A 14,661-nucleotide genomic window follows, 5' to 3' on the forward strand; every position below is an offset into this window, starting at 1 on the left:
TAAAATACTAGCCTGGCTTTCGGATGTGAAAATCAGCTTTTTGCATTAAGAACACACAGTATCATACATAAATCATTTTTGCTCAGAACAGTTTGTTCAGAATAACAATGCATAAGTTTAAAAATATTTATTTTCAAATATTTCACAATATCCAGGTTGATTTATAAATAATTCAATATAACATAATTAATATCAAGATATTTTAGAATGTAAACTTTTAATTTGTTAATTTCTTTTAAAACAATATCGATATTTTTTAAAGCTTATTTTGATGGTAAATACAGAAAGAGAATAAGCCATACAAGTGACTGTGCAACACCAAATTAAAACACAAACAAAAGCCTTACCTCCTCTAATAAGACACTTCATTATGTTACAAAATAACTTTAATTTTAAAATCATGTAACATACATATGTAATCTATTAGACATAGAAAATAAACATATATATATATATATATATATATAGTCTAAACTTTTTTTTTACATTCTATTATACAATATATTCAATATTTGTTTCTGCACTGAAACTGCAGAAATGGTTGTGCACCAGGTTTGTTTTGTTCATGTACATTTAAGGTGTCAGTCACTATTTTACAAATCAGAAAGTACAAGTTAAATGTGATTAAAATCACATGCCATCAAAAACAATGACGCTCAATGAAAAACCCCATGAAGAAGAAAAGCACTCTCAAAGTTGAAGAAGAAGGAAAAAAAAGTGCGGGGAGAAGACGAAGAAAAAAACCAACAGAGCGGATGGATTATTTAGAATAACATCTGTGAAGCAATACGCACCTAAAAAATAAAAATCATCTTGCATCCAAACATGTGGCGCAGACTGGGTGATTTGTCCAAAGCAAAATAATTTAGGGCTTTAAGCCATATCTGGAGCACAATGCATTATCTAAATATCAACATGATTCATTACGAGTCGAGTTTAATGAGCAGAATTTTGCTCGGCCACCTTTGCAAGGCAAATAACAGTATATATAACAGTTATTTTGTATTTGTCTAAATCTTCTCTGAATGATGAAAAACAACCTCAAGGGGAAATTTCACTGGGATTGACTGAAGGGTTAAAAATGATGAGTTTTCAAAACTTATAAAGTCTTTTAGATTTCTTTCTGTAATCAAAATAAAATTGAGGAATAAAGGAAAGTAAAAAAAAATCAGGTCATCTATGGCCTCTCTGAGTTCCTGGCTGAGCTGACCTTCTATGGGCTGTCACTTTACTGCTGCTGTACCACCTGTACATGTATAGACATACATAAAGGGAGGCTGAGATTTCCCTCAGCTGTCTGAAACAGATTTTGATGATATACAATTGCACTTATAAAAGCTAAACTAAAACCTAGTGAACTGAAAAAAAAAGGAAAATGACTTTTCAGTTTAACTTCAGTCATTTTTGGCTGAACTACGCTTTAAAGACCACACAGGTGGTCAGGCGTTCCTGCACCCTGATGTGAACTCTTAAAGTGTCTGACATTCCGCTTGATGAGAACATAAGGATTTCCGATTCTTCATTCAATCTTTTTTCGTGATCACGGTGAACATGTGACCCTTTCCTCCACAGTTTCTGTGTTTTGGGAAAACTACCACTCTGCACCACATTCCCACTGGACACATCTAAAACTTTTAACAAAGAAAAGATACTGCTGATATCAATGGTTGGAGGAATGTTTGGACATTTTCTTTAAAAAAATACTTCCATATAATTTACATGGTACAATGGCTTATTATACACCTTTATATACATTGCACATCTGTTGTGAAACATTTAAAACAGTATAAATTAACATTCTTTTTTTTTTTTTAAATTGACATTGCACATAGGAAAGTGTAAATCGGCACTGAATGTACATGTTAAAAGTGATCTTGATCTTGACAGTTGAGTCCTGTCGTCCGCTATGAACAGCACCAATTTTGAAAGGGACTATGACACCGCTAACTTCAATGTGAGCTGAGACCCAACTGTCATATTGAGCATAAAAGACTGCTTATTATAAAGTGGAGTACAGGTTCCAGGGTGAGACTTTCAGGAAACACTGAGTCACCAGAAACTTGTTTTTCCTGCTGAGCTGAAAACAAATATGTAATCCAGGAACACATTAAATGATGAAGTCAGTTTCTGTTTCCGTATACGGTGACAAGCGTGTCTGATTGTCATAAACCAAAGAGAGATGCATGCACGTTCTTTAGTGTGGTTTCTTCCTGGATGTCGTTCGACTGCCAATCGGTTTTCACCAGTACACTCCAAACCTCTTTCTGTTACAACTGTTATCTAACCGTTGTCACAGCGATGCAATCTGACAACGCTGTTGTCGAAGAACGCAGAAAAAAGCATTACATCTTGAAAAATATGTTAAGGTCTGCTTACCTTTTATATTCAAAGTGACTGTCTGAGATAGGAGTGCAGTTACGCATATCGCAGCAAGATTTCCTTTACCAAAGAGTCTCTCAAAGTGTGATGGACTCGAGAGATTGTCATACAAAAAGCACAGTATAAAATCTTGAAAATACTGACAGGACTGACTGCAAGCAACTTTCAGACGTATGAAGAATCGACTTTGAAATAATGTCAAATGCAGTGTTTTTGTTTTCTGTTGTATGATATTCTACACAATAACACATCGGAGGTTTCTATATTTTCAGGGGAAATTATATCTGCTGGCAGTTTTTTTGGTTTTTGGATGAGATCACATTCATAGTAGGAAGCAAAAAATGAGCTCATTTGGTCATTAGAGTGTACATTTAGTGACTGGTGGTCGAAACCAAATGAAACGAATGCCCAGAATAAACAGGAATGCAGAATAAACAGGGCAATATTTTTCACAAATATCCAGGTAGCAGTCAAAAGCACCCAAATCATTTCTCAGTTTTCCAAAGTTATTTAAATCACTTTGTTGTATTGTGGTATGGAAAACTGCTATGAGCCACATGCACGTCAGTGGACTGGTCTTTGCATTAACCCAGGTGGGGTAAGACATTATGACCAGCCTTGACCTTTCAATGTCTGAACATAAACAAAAAAAAATCAGTTACAACCTTTGTGTATAAAACTAGTTTCTTAATCCAATATATTCTTTTCAAATATATATATATATATATAGTATGTAGTAAATTAACATGAAGTGATTTAGGGTTTTAGTAAATAGTTAAATCTTATTGGCTACTATCATTATAGAAAGCGTTCAAAAAGAGGTTGGACTTACTGATGTAAAGGTTGCCAAAAGCAATCATACATTTGTAAAACATCCTTTAAAAATCTAGACGTCTTTGTTTGAATCTGATGCTAAAAATAATGAATTATGACCTATGAAAATATCACTTTGTAATCCAAATGGACCTGAGCTGGATTTTTAAAGCCGTAATCAGACACAACCATCAAACCGCACCTTGGACGCACCATGGTGAAAGGCACACATTCCTCCCCGCCACCCACCCCCGGTAGCTCGTTTAAGGACTCGTACTGCATAGCTCGTCCAAATCAACCGAAAATCAGGACTTCAGAGCTTCTTCAGTCCCAGATTGAGGCTTTAAAAATCTAGATGGACCTTTCTAGTATTTGGAGAATATTCACCCCCAGCATCCCAGCGTAGCGTGTTCCAATCTAAATTGTTACCCAACCTGACTTTAGATATGACGGTTACCCTACCGCTGCATGTTTCCCAGTAAAGCCTTGCCTTGAACAATCTCACAACCAAGTAAATCGTTGTTCTGGGGACAAAAATGGGAGCGACTTCTGATGTCTACCAACTGAAATACACTTCCCACGTACAAAAATCTCTTCATGAGATGAACCATTTACTATTGGAGCTGAAAATCTGATTGTGTGTGATGATTGTATGTCACTGGGGAGAGGGGTGTCAAGCTGTAAGCCATTATTAGTGAGAAAAATAGAACATTCATTTATAGGCAAAAATAAATATTTTACTTTTGGGTAGGGGCAGGTACCAAAGTGCAAACAGACACTTAAGAGGGAAACTCTCTTAGATGAAATACTTCCACATGTAAACATGTGGTGTCTTCCTGATAGCTTTGATAATCCATTTGTTGCAGTTTGACAGTTGCCTGAGCGTGATGTGGGCTGGCGACGAGGCCCCGCTGCCCAGCACCTCCGACCCTCCTCGGATCCTGCAGGTGACGTCGGGTCACTGCGGCCTCTGTTCTTAGTTTTCACTCCGGTGATGTACAGGCCGGCTTCTTCTGAACGTGCTTGCTTCACATCAACAGTTGGGTCACTACAAGCAATTTTCCACTTTCAGGCATTTCCGCAGCAGAACTCAACGTCACGTTTGACTTCCGAATGCCACAACGTGCCGCCGCCTACACAGCGACAGCACAGAGGGAGATCTCGGCGCTCTAACGCAGTCCACAGCGCTACCGAGTCAGCATATTTCGAAAGTCTGAAACACTGCCAGTCTGGTTTTGGGAATGCTGGTATTGCCTTTGTTGCTGTTGCTGTTGCTGTTGCGCTTGCGGCAGTTGCTGCGTTTGCTGCTGAATGTATCCCACAGTGCTTTGCTGTGGGACATTAGTGGTGTGTAAGAATGCTGGAGTAGATCCACCGTGCACAAGTCCTTGAGCCATCTGTGGACACAAGAGAATATATATATTTCTTGAATCTAATCCTTGACTGAGATACATAACCAATAGTGTATAAATGGACTGTTTTTATTTAGCGCTTTTCTAGTCTTACGACTACTCAAAGCGCCGTTACATAGTACAGGAACCATTCACCATTCACACACATTCATACACTGTGGCAAAGGCTGTCGTACAAGGTGCCACCTGCTCATCAGATAAACACTCACACACATTTACACTCCGATAGCGCAGCATCAGGAGCAACTCGGGGTTCAGTGTCTTGCCCAAGGACACTTCCACATGGGACTGCAGGGCCAGGGATCGAACTACCAACCTTTTGATTGGCAGGTGACCACTGAGCCACATTGAGCCACAGCCGCCTATACACTGCACTTTCTCTGAATATTATGCTGTGTACTCTGCAGAACAAATACAGCTATTACTTCCTGGTGATAAATGCTCTGCAGTCCAAAACGAGCATAGTGTGTAATAAAGTCAGTGTGCAGTATACATTCAGTTTTTTTTTTTCTTACTTTTCTGCCATTCTTACCATGTGAGGACTGTGTTTTTGTGTAATGAAATGTAAGGGTGTTTATCTTATGGACTATAAAAAAAGTTTTTTAATGATTTCCAGCCCTGATTTAATGGAACAATCATTTTTACAGTGCCCAAATTGTACGTTAGGAGTTGAATTAGCAATCTCCAAAATGATGGCAAACATAAACAGTGAGTGGGCCCTGTTCATCCAGCATTCCAGTTGCTCTCCAAAAGCTACTAAATGAACAGCTCTGTGGCTGCTTAAGGACCTCAGCACCATTATATTTTCATTTCACCCATTAGTAGAACAGAAATATGCATTATATTATAGGTTGACTCAATATGACATTTAACTTTACTGTAGTTCTTTTATAATGCAAATAAAATATCCACATCTACTGTTCTACTGGTTCTTATTTGTTTTGCATGTTGTTTATGCTCATGTAAAGCTCTCTGGATCGCCTTTGTGTCTGAAATGTGCTCTATAAATAAACCTGCCTTGCCTAGAAAATAAAGCCTTGACATAGAAACGTGATTGTTGTCGGCAGCACACAAAAGAAATGTTACCATTCAATCTATGATTTACATTAAATCTCACAAGAAATAAACTGATGCAATATTCTCTTTGGTGTGTAGAAGGATTTAGGTAACCTACTTTTGAACTGTTTTTTTTCAGTAGACTAACATTATTTATCTATTGTAGTTTTTTTTTTTTTTAACGGCTAGTGACTTATGCTGTCCCTTCTGGACAAAGATGATAAACAAGTCTGCAGAAATACTTTATCTGACCTAATGAATTTTAGATTGCATCCCAGCTCTGCCACAAAGCCAAGGTTTTAGAATGATTGCAAATAACACGGATCTCGAACAGCCTGTGAGAATTACACAGTAGCTTGTTGCTGTGGTAACTAGGGATTCAGATGCAGTGTAATGCCTATAATCATCATAAACCAGTAAATATAAAGCTTTGGGTAATTACACAGAGCTGCATTATGCAAAAAGCCATGACATATATGTAGTCCAGACACCAATTTACACACTGATGATTTAAACTGAAGCATCTCGACACGTGCAGATGGGCGTGGTACCTGAAAGAACTGCTGGGGCTGCTGTAGCTGCAGAGAGTGCTGAGAAGCCTGAGGCTGAGTGTGGTAGGCTGACTGGGACTGGTTTGTGATGAAACTGTTGTGTGGGATCATAATGGGAGACGTGAAGGAGGGCACCAGGACGGCATTGCAGTTGACCTGTTGCATGGAGAATGAAGGGCCGATGATTTGCTGCTCCAAGGTGTATCTGTTTGGAGGGCACAACGAAGAACTTAGGCACAATACGAAATGGCACCACGCAAAGAGACAGGGGTGTGTGTGTGTGTGTGTGTGTGTGTGTGTTTGTGCATGCAGTGTAATTGAACAGTTCTCACATGGTTTGGGAGATGCCCATGTTGCACTGGGAAGGCTGCGTGGTGACACTGCTAGTGGGAACCAGCGTCTGCATTGGCTGGTTGAGGAGCATGCTGCAGGAAATAAAATCTGTTACTGGAAGAACTCAATTTGACATAGCGATCAAACAGTGAAATTACAACTTCCATGTCTGGCCCAACAAGATTATTTTTTGGGGCATTTTTAGGCCTTTATTCAACAGGACAGCTGAAGACACGAAAGGGGAGACAGAGGGGGAATGACACGCAGCAAAGGGCCGCAGGTCGAAGTCGTACCCGGGCCCGCTGCGTCGAGGAATAAACCTCTATATATGGGCGCCCGCTCTACCAACTGAGCTATCCGGGTGCCCCCAACAAAACTTTTTCTCATAGACCTGCATGGCAAAAGCCCCCATAGTGCGGAAGACTCAAATGCTGTATCCAGTTTTTTTTTTTTTTTTTATACATCCATGATTTGTACTGTGATAAAAAGGACTGTTATGTGTGCTATTCATAAAACTGACTGCATATTAGTAACTTTCCATAGTGTTATGCCACACTGCCAATGTCGCCTGTGTTTTTGAGTGGCTGAATTTCACGATTTCATGATGTGAAACATATTGATCTCTCACCGTAGTTGTCCCTCTTGGTTGAACTCGCTGTCTGTCTGTCTTTGGTTTGCATCCTGCAGAGACCTCGTGTTGTTCTGAGAGAACATCATGGGGTTGCTGTAGAAGGGCATCGTCACACTCGTGTTCGTCTGCATGGGCACGCTCACCGACTGTGCCTGCCCGCTCCGTGCAATTCTCTGCTGGACCTAAGATGAAACGAAGGAATCACACACACACACACACACACACACACACACACACACACACACACACACACACACACACACACACACACAGCATGTAAAAATTATAGAACCCTGCCACCTGTTGTTGAGATGTTTACGAATATTTTTCAATAATTGACTGATATTAACAACGGAATCCAGAACATGACTCCTGTTGTGTTGTGACAGTTGTTTCAGATTTGGATTTTCCACTTGTGCAGCTCTGTACCTGCGTCGAGGGTGAGCTGTTCTCTGTCAGGAGTGAGTGAGGGGATGAACTGTGGGCCCCGCAGGACGGTGGTTTAGGCTGGCCTGAGAGCTGCCTGATCACCCCTGACTGGCTCTGCGGGGCCGGCCTGCCCGAGCCCTGCTGCTGCTGCTGCTGCTGCTGCTGCTGCTGCTGCTGCTGCTGCTGGGCCTGGCCAAAGTCATTGTGGACAGGCTGCTGTAACAACATCTTACACACACATAAACAGGAAATATTTAACTATCCTTCATTTACTTGAAAAAAAAACGGTAACACTTTACTTGAAGGTATCTACATAAGAGTGACATGACATTGTCGTGAACACATGGCACTGTCATGACACATGAACCCTCATGAACCCTAACCCTAACCTGTCATGACACTTAATGACAGAAGCGTTATGTCATAAACGTTTATGACTTGTTTATAATGTTTATGACACGTTCATGACAGTGTCATGTCACTCTTATGTAGATACCTTCAAGTAAAGTGTAACCAAAAAAACTTTACATTTTCTTATAGATTCCTGACAATACCTCCAAAAAAATATGGCTCAAATGCTATTCTGCATATCTTCATTTATTCTATTCGGTGTTTATTCGGTTAAATCACAGCAGTATGCCTGTAAATCATTAGATAGGTATTCATATGTATTCCGGTTTACTTTAACTGTTAATCTGTTGCACGATAATGCGTGTTCTGGGGGTGATGAAGGTCAGGAAGTACTTGTGGCTGAACTGGTTTGTGCTGGCCTCTTGGTGGGGCCCTACCACCATTACTGTGATGGGTTAGGGAATGTAAACTTACAATATGATGTTGACTTTCCTTAACAGCTGAAACGTAAATGCTTAATAATTTATGTCTGGATTGAAGTCTGCGGCTATCTATATTTTTTTTTAGCCACATTTGGTGCTGCATGCCATGGGTAGTTTTTGTTGTTGCTGCTGCTTCTTTAGTCTTTGTGGGAGTGTTACCTGGAAATTAGCGAGTTGAAGCTTCTCCTTGATGTCGTGCAGCTCCTGCTGCTGCGTCTTAATGTCAGCTTGCAGAATGCGCGTCCTCTCCTCCAGCTGTTCCTTCAGCTGGCTCATTACACAGAGCTGCGGCTGCTGCAGCGGATACATGGGCGACGACGGCGGCTGCTGCGGCTGCTGTGTTTGCTGTTGCTGCAAAGACATGATCCAAAATAGCAGTTTGGATGAGACATGAGAAAAGCCTGGCAGTGGTTTTTTTCTTCTTCTTTTTTTTTCTTAGTAAACGTAGCATATGAGGAGATAATCAGTTAGCATGAGTCACATAATTGTGATTCCTCCCACTGTTTCCGTGAAATTGTTTTGTTTGTTTGGGCAATTCTAGGCTTTCATTGACAGGACAGCTTAAGACAGGAATAGGGGGAGAGAGGGGGAACGACACGCAGCAAAGGGGCCGCAGTCGGAGTCGAACCTGCGGCCGCTGCAGTAAGGACTGAGACGTTGTACAACGGGGCGCACGCTTAACCAGTGAAATTGGTTTAACTTGTCAGAAAATTGATATGGATGAGTGATTTCTTTGAGAAAAAAACAATACGTTACTTGTCTTTTCTCACTTGGTTTTTATAACACAATCTTATAACTGGGCCTGGAAGCACTGGAGGCACACACAACGCAAGATGACATAAACACAAACTGTACAGCAGCAACAGTCAAAACAATAAGATATTGTACACAAACAGAGGAGAGGAAGGCAACAGGCAGGAGGAGAAGTCTAAACACTAACCATTGCGGAGTGCTTGCTGCAGGTAGGAGAAAGGGGGAGGCTCAGTTGGGGAACGAGGTCAAAGGAATTTTGTCTTTGTGCCAAATTCTACAGGGAAAATGACACAGTTTTACAACTAAGCACAATCTGTGGCACGATATTGTGTCAACTTTGTGCAGTTGTTTCCCACTGACCATGTTACACGTAACGTTGGAAACTGACCTTTGAACTTCTAGGTTGGAGTCTGGCAGATGTCTTCTCTGTCCCAATGGAAGCAGACTGCCATGATGGTGTGCAGGCCTCTGTGTAGGAGTTAGCTGCTGCAAGAGAGACAGGTCACTTCTAAACACACACTTCAATAATAGTAGGTCATTATCACGGTTTTTCTGTCAAATGACAGCTGATAACCGCAACAGAGTTGAGATACACTCAAAATCTTGATGTTCTGCTCATTTTATGAGTGGAATACAATTTCTTTAACATGCTTTAATCTGTCAATCATTTCCACCCCCCCCTCGTTGTCGTGATGATACACATACATTATTTATCAAAAAGGATGAGGTCTCTATTGACAAAAAACCAAATAATCAAATGTGACTGCATTAATAATACCTCAATGAACTTAGCGTTTTTGTTTCACATATTACGTGTCCTCTTTAAAAGGGGAATTGTAAATTCTTCCAACAACAACTTATGTTATGCATTTCCTTTCTGGTTTTATAACAAAACTGCTGATTCACTGGCCATTGATTGCCACCTCATTCAGCCTCTGACTTAAACCCACAAACAGTGATGCATTCGGGGGATGCTTTTTTTTTTTTTTTTTTTTTTTTTTATCTTAGCCGATATAGAAGAAAAGAAAAACCATCTACTGGCTATTTTTCTGACAGATACAGTTTTATGAATTTGTCGTTGTAAATAGTCAAAGTGTATAATATATGTGGGAAGACAGCAGCAGCAGCAGCAGCAGCAGCAGCAGCTAAGTTTATGAGCAGCAACTGTAATGAGTCTGCCACTGCCACTGTGTATTGTTCATAAACATGCAGATGGAAGTAAAGTGTTGTAATAGTTTAGACGGTGGGTGGAAGAGCAGCTAAAGTCAGAGAGACCGGAGGCTCAAACTAAGCTAAAGTAAGCCTCGGAAACATTTCATTACAGATGCATTGTCACCCACATATATTAAGGTAGGTGTTTTATTGACTGCGTAGTTACAGCAGTTTTTTTTTTTTTACCTCTGATCACATAGTCTTAACAGATCAGCTGAAGAATTTGTCAGATTTGAATCTATTCAAATGATTTTTTTTTTAAAAGGACGCACTGCTACTTGGGCAGAGTGATATTACTCCAACTCTGAGCAAACTCTCTGCTCCTCACCAAGGGGCTTCTCAGGTGCTGCGAGCAAATCACTCCGCCCAAGTAGCAGCGCTTCGCCTTCTGAGAATATAGTTCCCAGTATGTATACGGTTAGAAGACGGCTGTGTCTCATGTGAACTTGTTATCTGTACACGCTGTGACTATACAAATCACAACATGTAAGTAGGTACATGCTGGCGTTATTTTGTCACTTATTGGTAGCAGTAGGCTAGTTGGAGCCGGTTACCTCCAGGATCTGTGCTAAGCTAGGCTAGCGGTGGGTGCCCCAGACAGAGTTACGACACGCACGGAGATGAGAAGGGTATGTATGGACTTGTCTAACTCTGGGGGATATCCGTGAATAAGCTAAAGTCCCAACAAGTCGGCGTGCTCCTTTAAACTGCTGTTGAGTGAGTTAGCACTTCAGGGAGCAGAGGATGACTCACATGCAGAGTCTGACATCGCTGTGTGGGAGGACTTGCGCGAGCTGTGGGAGGATACCGAACGTGCACCGCTGTCTCTGTCCCGCGGAGGATCCAGTGTGGAGCAGATGTCCAAGTACAACTCCTGAGCCTGGAACACAGAGTGACGTTCAACACCAAGGATCAGATCTAGGCTGAAATAAAGACTGACCTTGTAATCGCCACATACCGTATGTAAAAGGGCACTTACCTTCACTGAGGAGGGAGCTATCTCAGGTGGAGACAGTTCTTCAAAGCTAAACTCTCTCCTCCTTTCAGCTCGCACTTCAGCGTAACTGAAAAACAACACAGAAACAGTATGTTTGACAAGCGTATATCTAATTTAACCTTAATCTCAACAAATTGTTTTTTTAAATGTTAATTTACATCCCCAAGGAGTACCCCAAGGTGCAACAATCAGGCTTACCTGACAACAGTGTGAGTACAGACAATGAACTCCGGTTTGGAGTTCCACTGGTGGTACGTGATGTAGTAGTGAGTCTGCAACCAAATCCACTGCTGACCTTTGGTCAGGAAGCGATAGTAGCAGGATTTACCCTTTCCAAACTGCATTACTGAGGAGAGAAAAAAGAATGTAAACCTATTTTTCCTGGATCTGATGATGGGGAAGGTGGCTGATAAGAGAGAAGCAACAGAGTTACTTACGCTGCTTATGACACTGAGCTATAAGCTCCAAGTCGTCCACATGATAGTAATCATAGCCAGAGGTTCCAAGAACCTCAAAGGGTAAATATCCTATGATTGGTGAAGCCCTGGAACCAAAAAGAAGATTATTAAAATGTAAGAAAGACATATTCTTGATTAAAAAATAAAAAAAAAGCTACACTGCTGATTGATACGAGAAGGAAGCATTCAAATCTTTTACCTTTGATCTAAAAACAGGAACTTCCACTCAAGGCTGTGTCTGGATGTGAATTCATCACAAGGATCTTCCACATTACACAAATCCTAAGCAAAAATAATAGAGTGAGAAAGTCACTATTGGGATTTCACAGCAACGTAGGGAATTACATTTCTTATATTTTATTTTTTGCCTAGGTAATCCACAAAATTCAGCTACTCTAATGTTAAGGTGTGCCTCATGTTTTGTTTTGTTTTTAAAATCACCAACTTTGTTCGTACATAACAGCCAAACTGATATCTCAGAAATGTACAGTATGTTTTGCTACAATTTAGTTGACATGTAATCATATTTGCTTGCATCACGGTTAAACAGTTTGCATGTTCTGAACTGAGGTGGGTCATTAAACAAGTATATTGCAAACTGAAAGAAGTCTGTGGGAGAAGTTGTGTGACATATGTCAAGTGTAGGGTTCCAAAAAAACTGATTAAAACCAGTATTTGCAGTGGATTTGTCTTGTCTGAGAATCTGAGGGGAAAAAATATTCCATGTGTCATATGGTCCCGACTTTAGTGTTACAGTCATTCCATCTGGAAACCAGACGGGGGGAGAGAGAGAGGGGGAGAGTTGAAGCCTGTCCAATAGATCTGTTTCTTCTAGCACTTTTGCTCTCTTTTTAAAGGCAGAAAAAAAGTTGTTTGGACCCTTAGCTTCATCTCACTTTCCTTTTACGTTTGGAAACGGTAGAGGTATAAAACTGTTACTGTGAACTGAGTTGATCTCAACATTACAAGATCCTAGAGAGGTTACAGGACTTCACTTCAACAACTTGCCAAGTGTCCAGATTTGAACTCAGAGAGCACCTTTGGGATCCGATGCATGATGTAATCAGTTGGAAGGTACACAGTGTGCAGAAAGACAACTCCAGAGAGTCCGTGACACAATGGGAGTTTGCATGGATCAAAATCAAACACCCCCCAGCTCATTATGATTATGATTGGCTTCAGCAGCATCTCTTTTATTCCTTTTGTGAGTAATAATGCCACACACATGCAACACGAACTGAGAAAGAAAGGCACAAGATTTAAGATCCGGGCAGGTCTTACCTTTAGAAACTGTGGAGTGACTAATCGTACAGTAGCAATGAGGCAGACCTGCTCCTCCAGCGATGACTGCAGGCTTCTTGGTAACGTCAGATCCAACCCGTTACAAGATATAGGCACTATATGACAGAAGAGAGGGTACATGGGGGGGGGGGGGGAGCATACAGTTGGTTTGTGACATCTATCTTAATTTTATTCCATGACAATTACTTTATTCCCATTCAGTTCGTTAAATTCATGCGATATAAAGAGGATTTATTTCATGGACCTTAACTGCATTTAAGTTACACACATTTTACTGAATCTTAAGTCTTTAAAGCTAGTGCGTAGTTTCTGTCTCCGCCATGAGGAATTCTAATTCTAATTAATTAACAAAACTGTCGCGCATCTCTCCCCCCCCCCCTCCACGCAGTTGCTAGTAGCCGAGGAGGACACAGAGGATTAAAAAAACATGACGGACTCTTCAGAAAAGGTCATTATCTTTGCCGAACGACACAATCTTCTGAACATAGCCAGACTGAGAAATACAGAGAGAGTTGTGGGGAGCTGATAGTCTTAATTAGCTTTGTATCAACTCATTTGGCAATGGCTTGAATGTAACGGACGTTCATTAATATCAAACAGTTACGCACTAAAGCTTTAAAAACAAGGAGAAAAATAAAAAATCCTTACCACTGTTATGAAACTTGAAATCTCCAACAAACTTGACGTACTCGTATACAGGCAGCTCCTTTGGGTCAATGTTACCTCTGGCTAGATGACAGCAAAATTCAATATGTGCATCACCTGAAAAACAGTATTTTCAACGTTAACAACCTATTCATAATACAGCATCTTTATAACAAATTGTCTGTTAATGAGGTGCTTCTTGATCATGTCGGTGTTTTTTTGTATGACATGAACAGCACAGTAGTTAAAGATCTGCATTGTGGAAAGAAAGATCTAACGTGTAATTTCTATGCTACAGAAAATAGTACAAAGTGAAATGTATTCGTCATACTTCAATAGATGTGACAATAGATGATGTTTGCTATTAAAAGAGGGTTCACATCAACTAAAAGGGCTATGGCATAATGCTTATGTAATATTTTAATACAGTCATTAATGCATTTCGTACATCTATTGGTAGAGTCAACGAAGCAGATTTATGGTTTGACAGCATACATAAGAAATGCACTTTAAGCTTTGGTCGCTCTCTAATGGAGAAACTTACTAATGGAACACTTTGACCTCGACAAGGATTTGAATTTCCTGCGAATGCATGATGGAAGTGTACAGGCAGGTGATTATTCAACAGAAGCTTACAAATCTAAAGGTTTTAAGTGGACAGGCCAAGGTAGTTTGGGCACCACTTGAAGATGTCTTTAATGTAAATTCAGTCAATGGATAAAAAAAATCATTTAAAAATCCACATCTTGTGTTCCATGATTCAGCATACGTTTCACAGCTAATCAGCAATGATTTAGCTTGAAAGCCAGGCAATCCTTCTCATGCAAGAAAGACAAAAGATAGATGTCTTACCCTTT

General features: G+C 40.4%; 1 protein-coding gene across 5 annotated transcripts in view; it reads right to left on the minus strand.

Annotated features, from left to right (window-relative positions):
- Window positions 1–1,223: 1,223 nt before the first annotated feature.
- npas2 (neuronal PAS domain protein 2) overlaps window positions 1,224–14,661 on the minus strand; it is a 39,823-nt gene continuing 26,385 nt past the window's right edge. For 3 of the 5 annotated variants that reach the window (XM_028596511.1, XM_028596508.1, XM_028596509.1), the window contains exons 8-22: window positions 13,808–13,921; window positions 13,139–13,254; window positions 12,057–12,139; window positions 11,837–11,943; window positions 11,598–11,745; window positions 11,382–11,466; window positions 11,156–11,282; window positions 9,579–9,676; window positions 9,378–9,464; window positions 8,597–8,788; window positions 7,605–7,832; window positions 7,173–7,357; window positions 6,544–6,636; window positions 6,212–6,416; window positions 1,224–4,589 (exon numbers count right to left, since the gene is read on the minus strand). In XM_028596511.1, coding sequence (XP_028452312.1) covers window positions 4,380–4,589; window positions 6,212–6,416; window positions 6,544–6,636; window positions 7,173–7,357; window positions 7,605–7,832; window positions 8,597–8,788; window positions 9,378–9,464; window positions 9,579–9,676; window positions 11,156–11,282; window positions 11,382–11,466; window positions 11,598–11,745; window positions 11,837–11,943; window positions 12,057–12,139; window positions 13,139–13,254; window positions 13,808–13,921 — 2,078 coding nt within the window. In that variant the 3' untranslated portion in view covers window positions 1,224–4,379. The remainder of the gene's footprint in view (window positions 4,590–6,211; window positions 6,417–6,543; window positions 6,637–7,172; window positions 7,358–7,604; window positions 7,833–8,596; window positions 8,789–9,377; window positions 9,465–9,578; window positions 9,677–11,155; window positions 11,283–11,381; window positions 11,467–11,597; window positions 11,746–11,836; window positions 11,944–12,056; window positions 12,140–13,138; window positions 13,255–13,807; window positions 13,922–14,661) is intronic. The other 2 variants (XM_028596510.1, XM_028596512.1) reach the window with 2 other exon arrangements.

The sequence above is a fragment of the Perca flavescens genome, chromosome 13 (assembly GCF_004354835.1).
Source record: "Perca flavescens isolate YP-PL-M2 chromosome 13, PFLA_1.0, whole genome shotgun sequence".
Taxonomy (NCBI): Eukaryota; Metazoa; Chordata; class Actinopteri; order Perciformes; family Percidae; genus Perca; species Perca flavescens.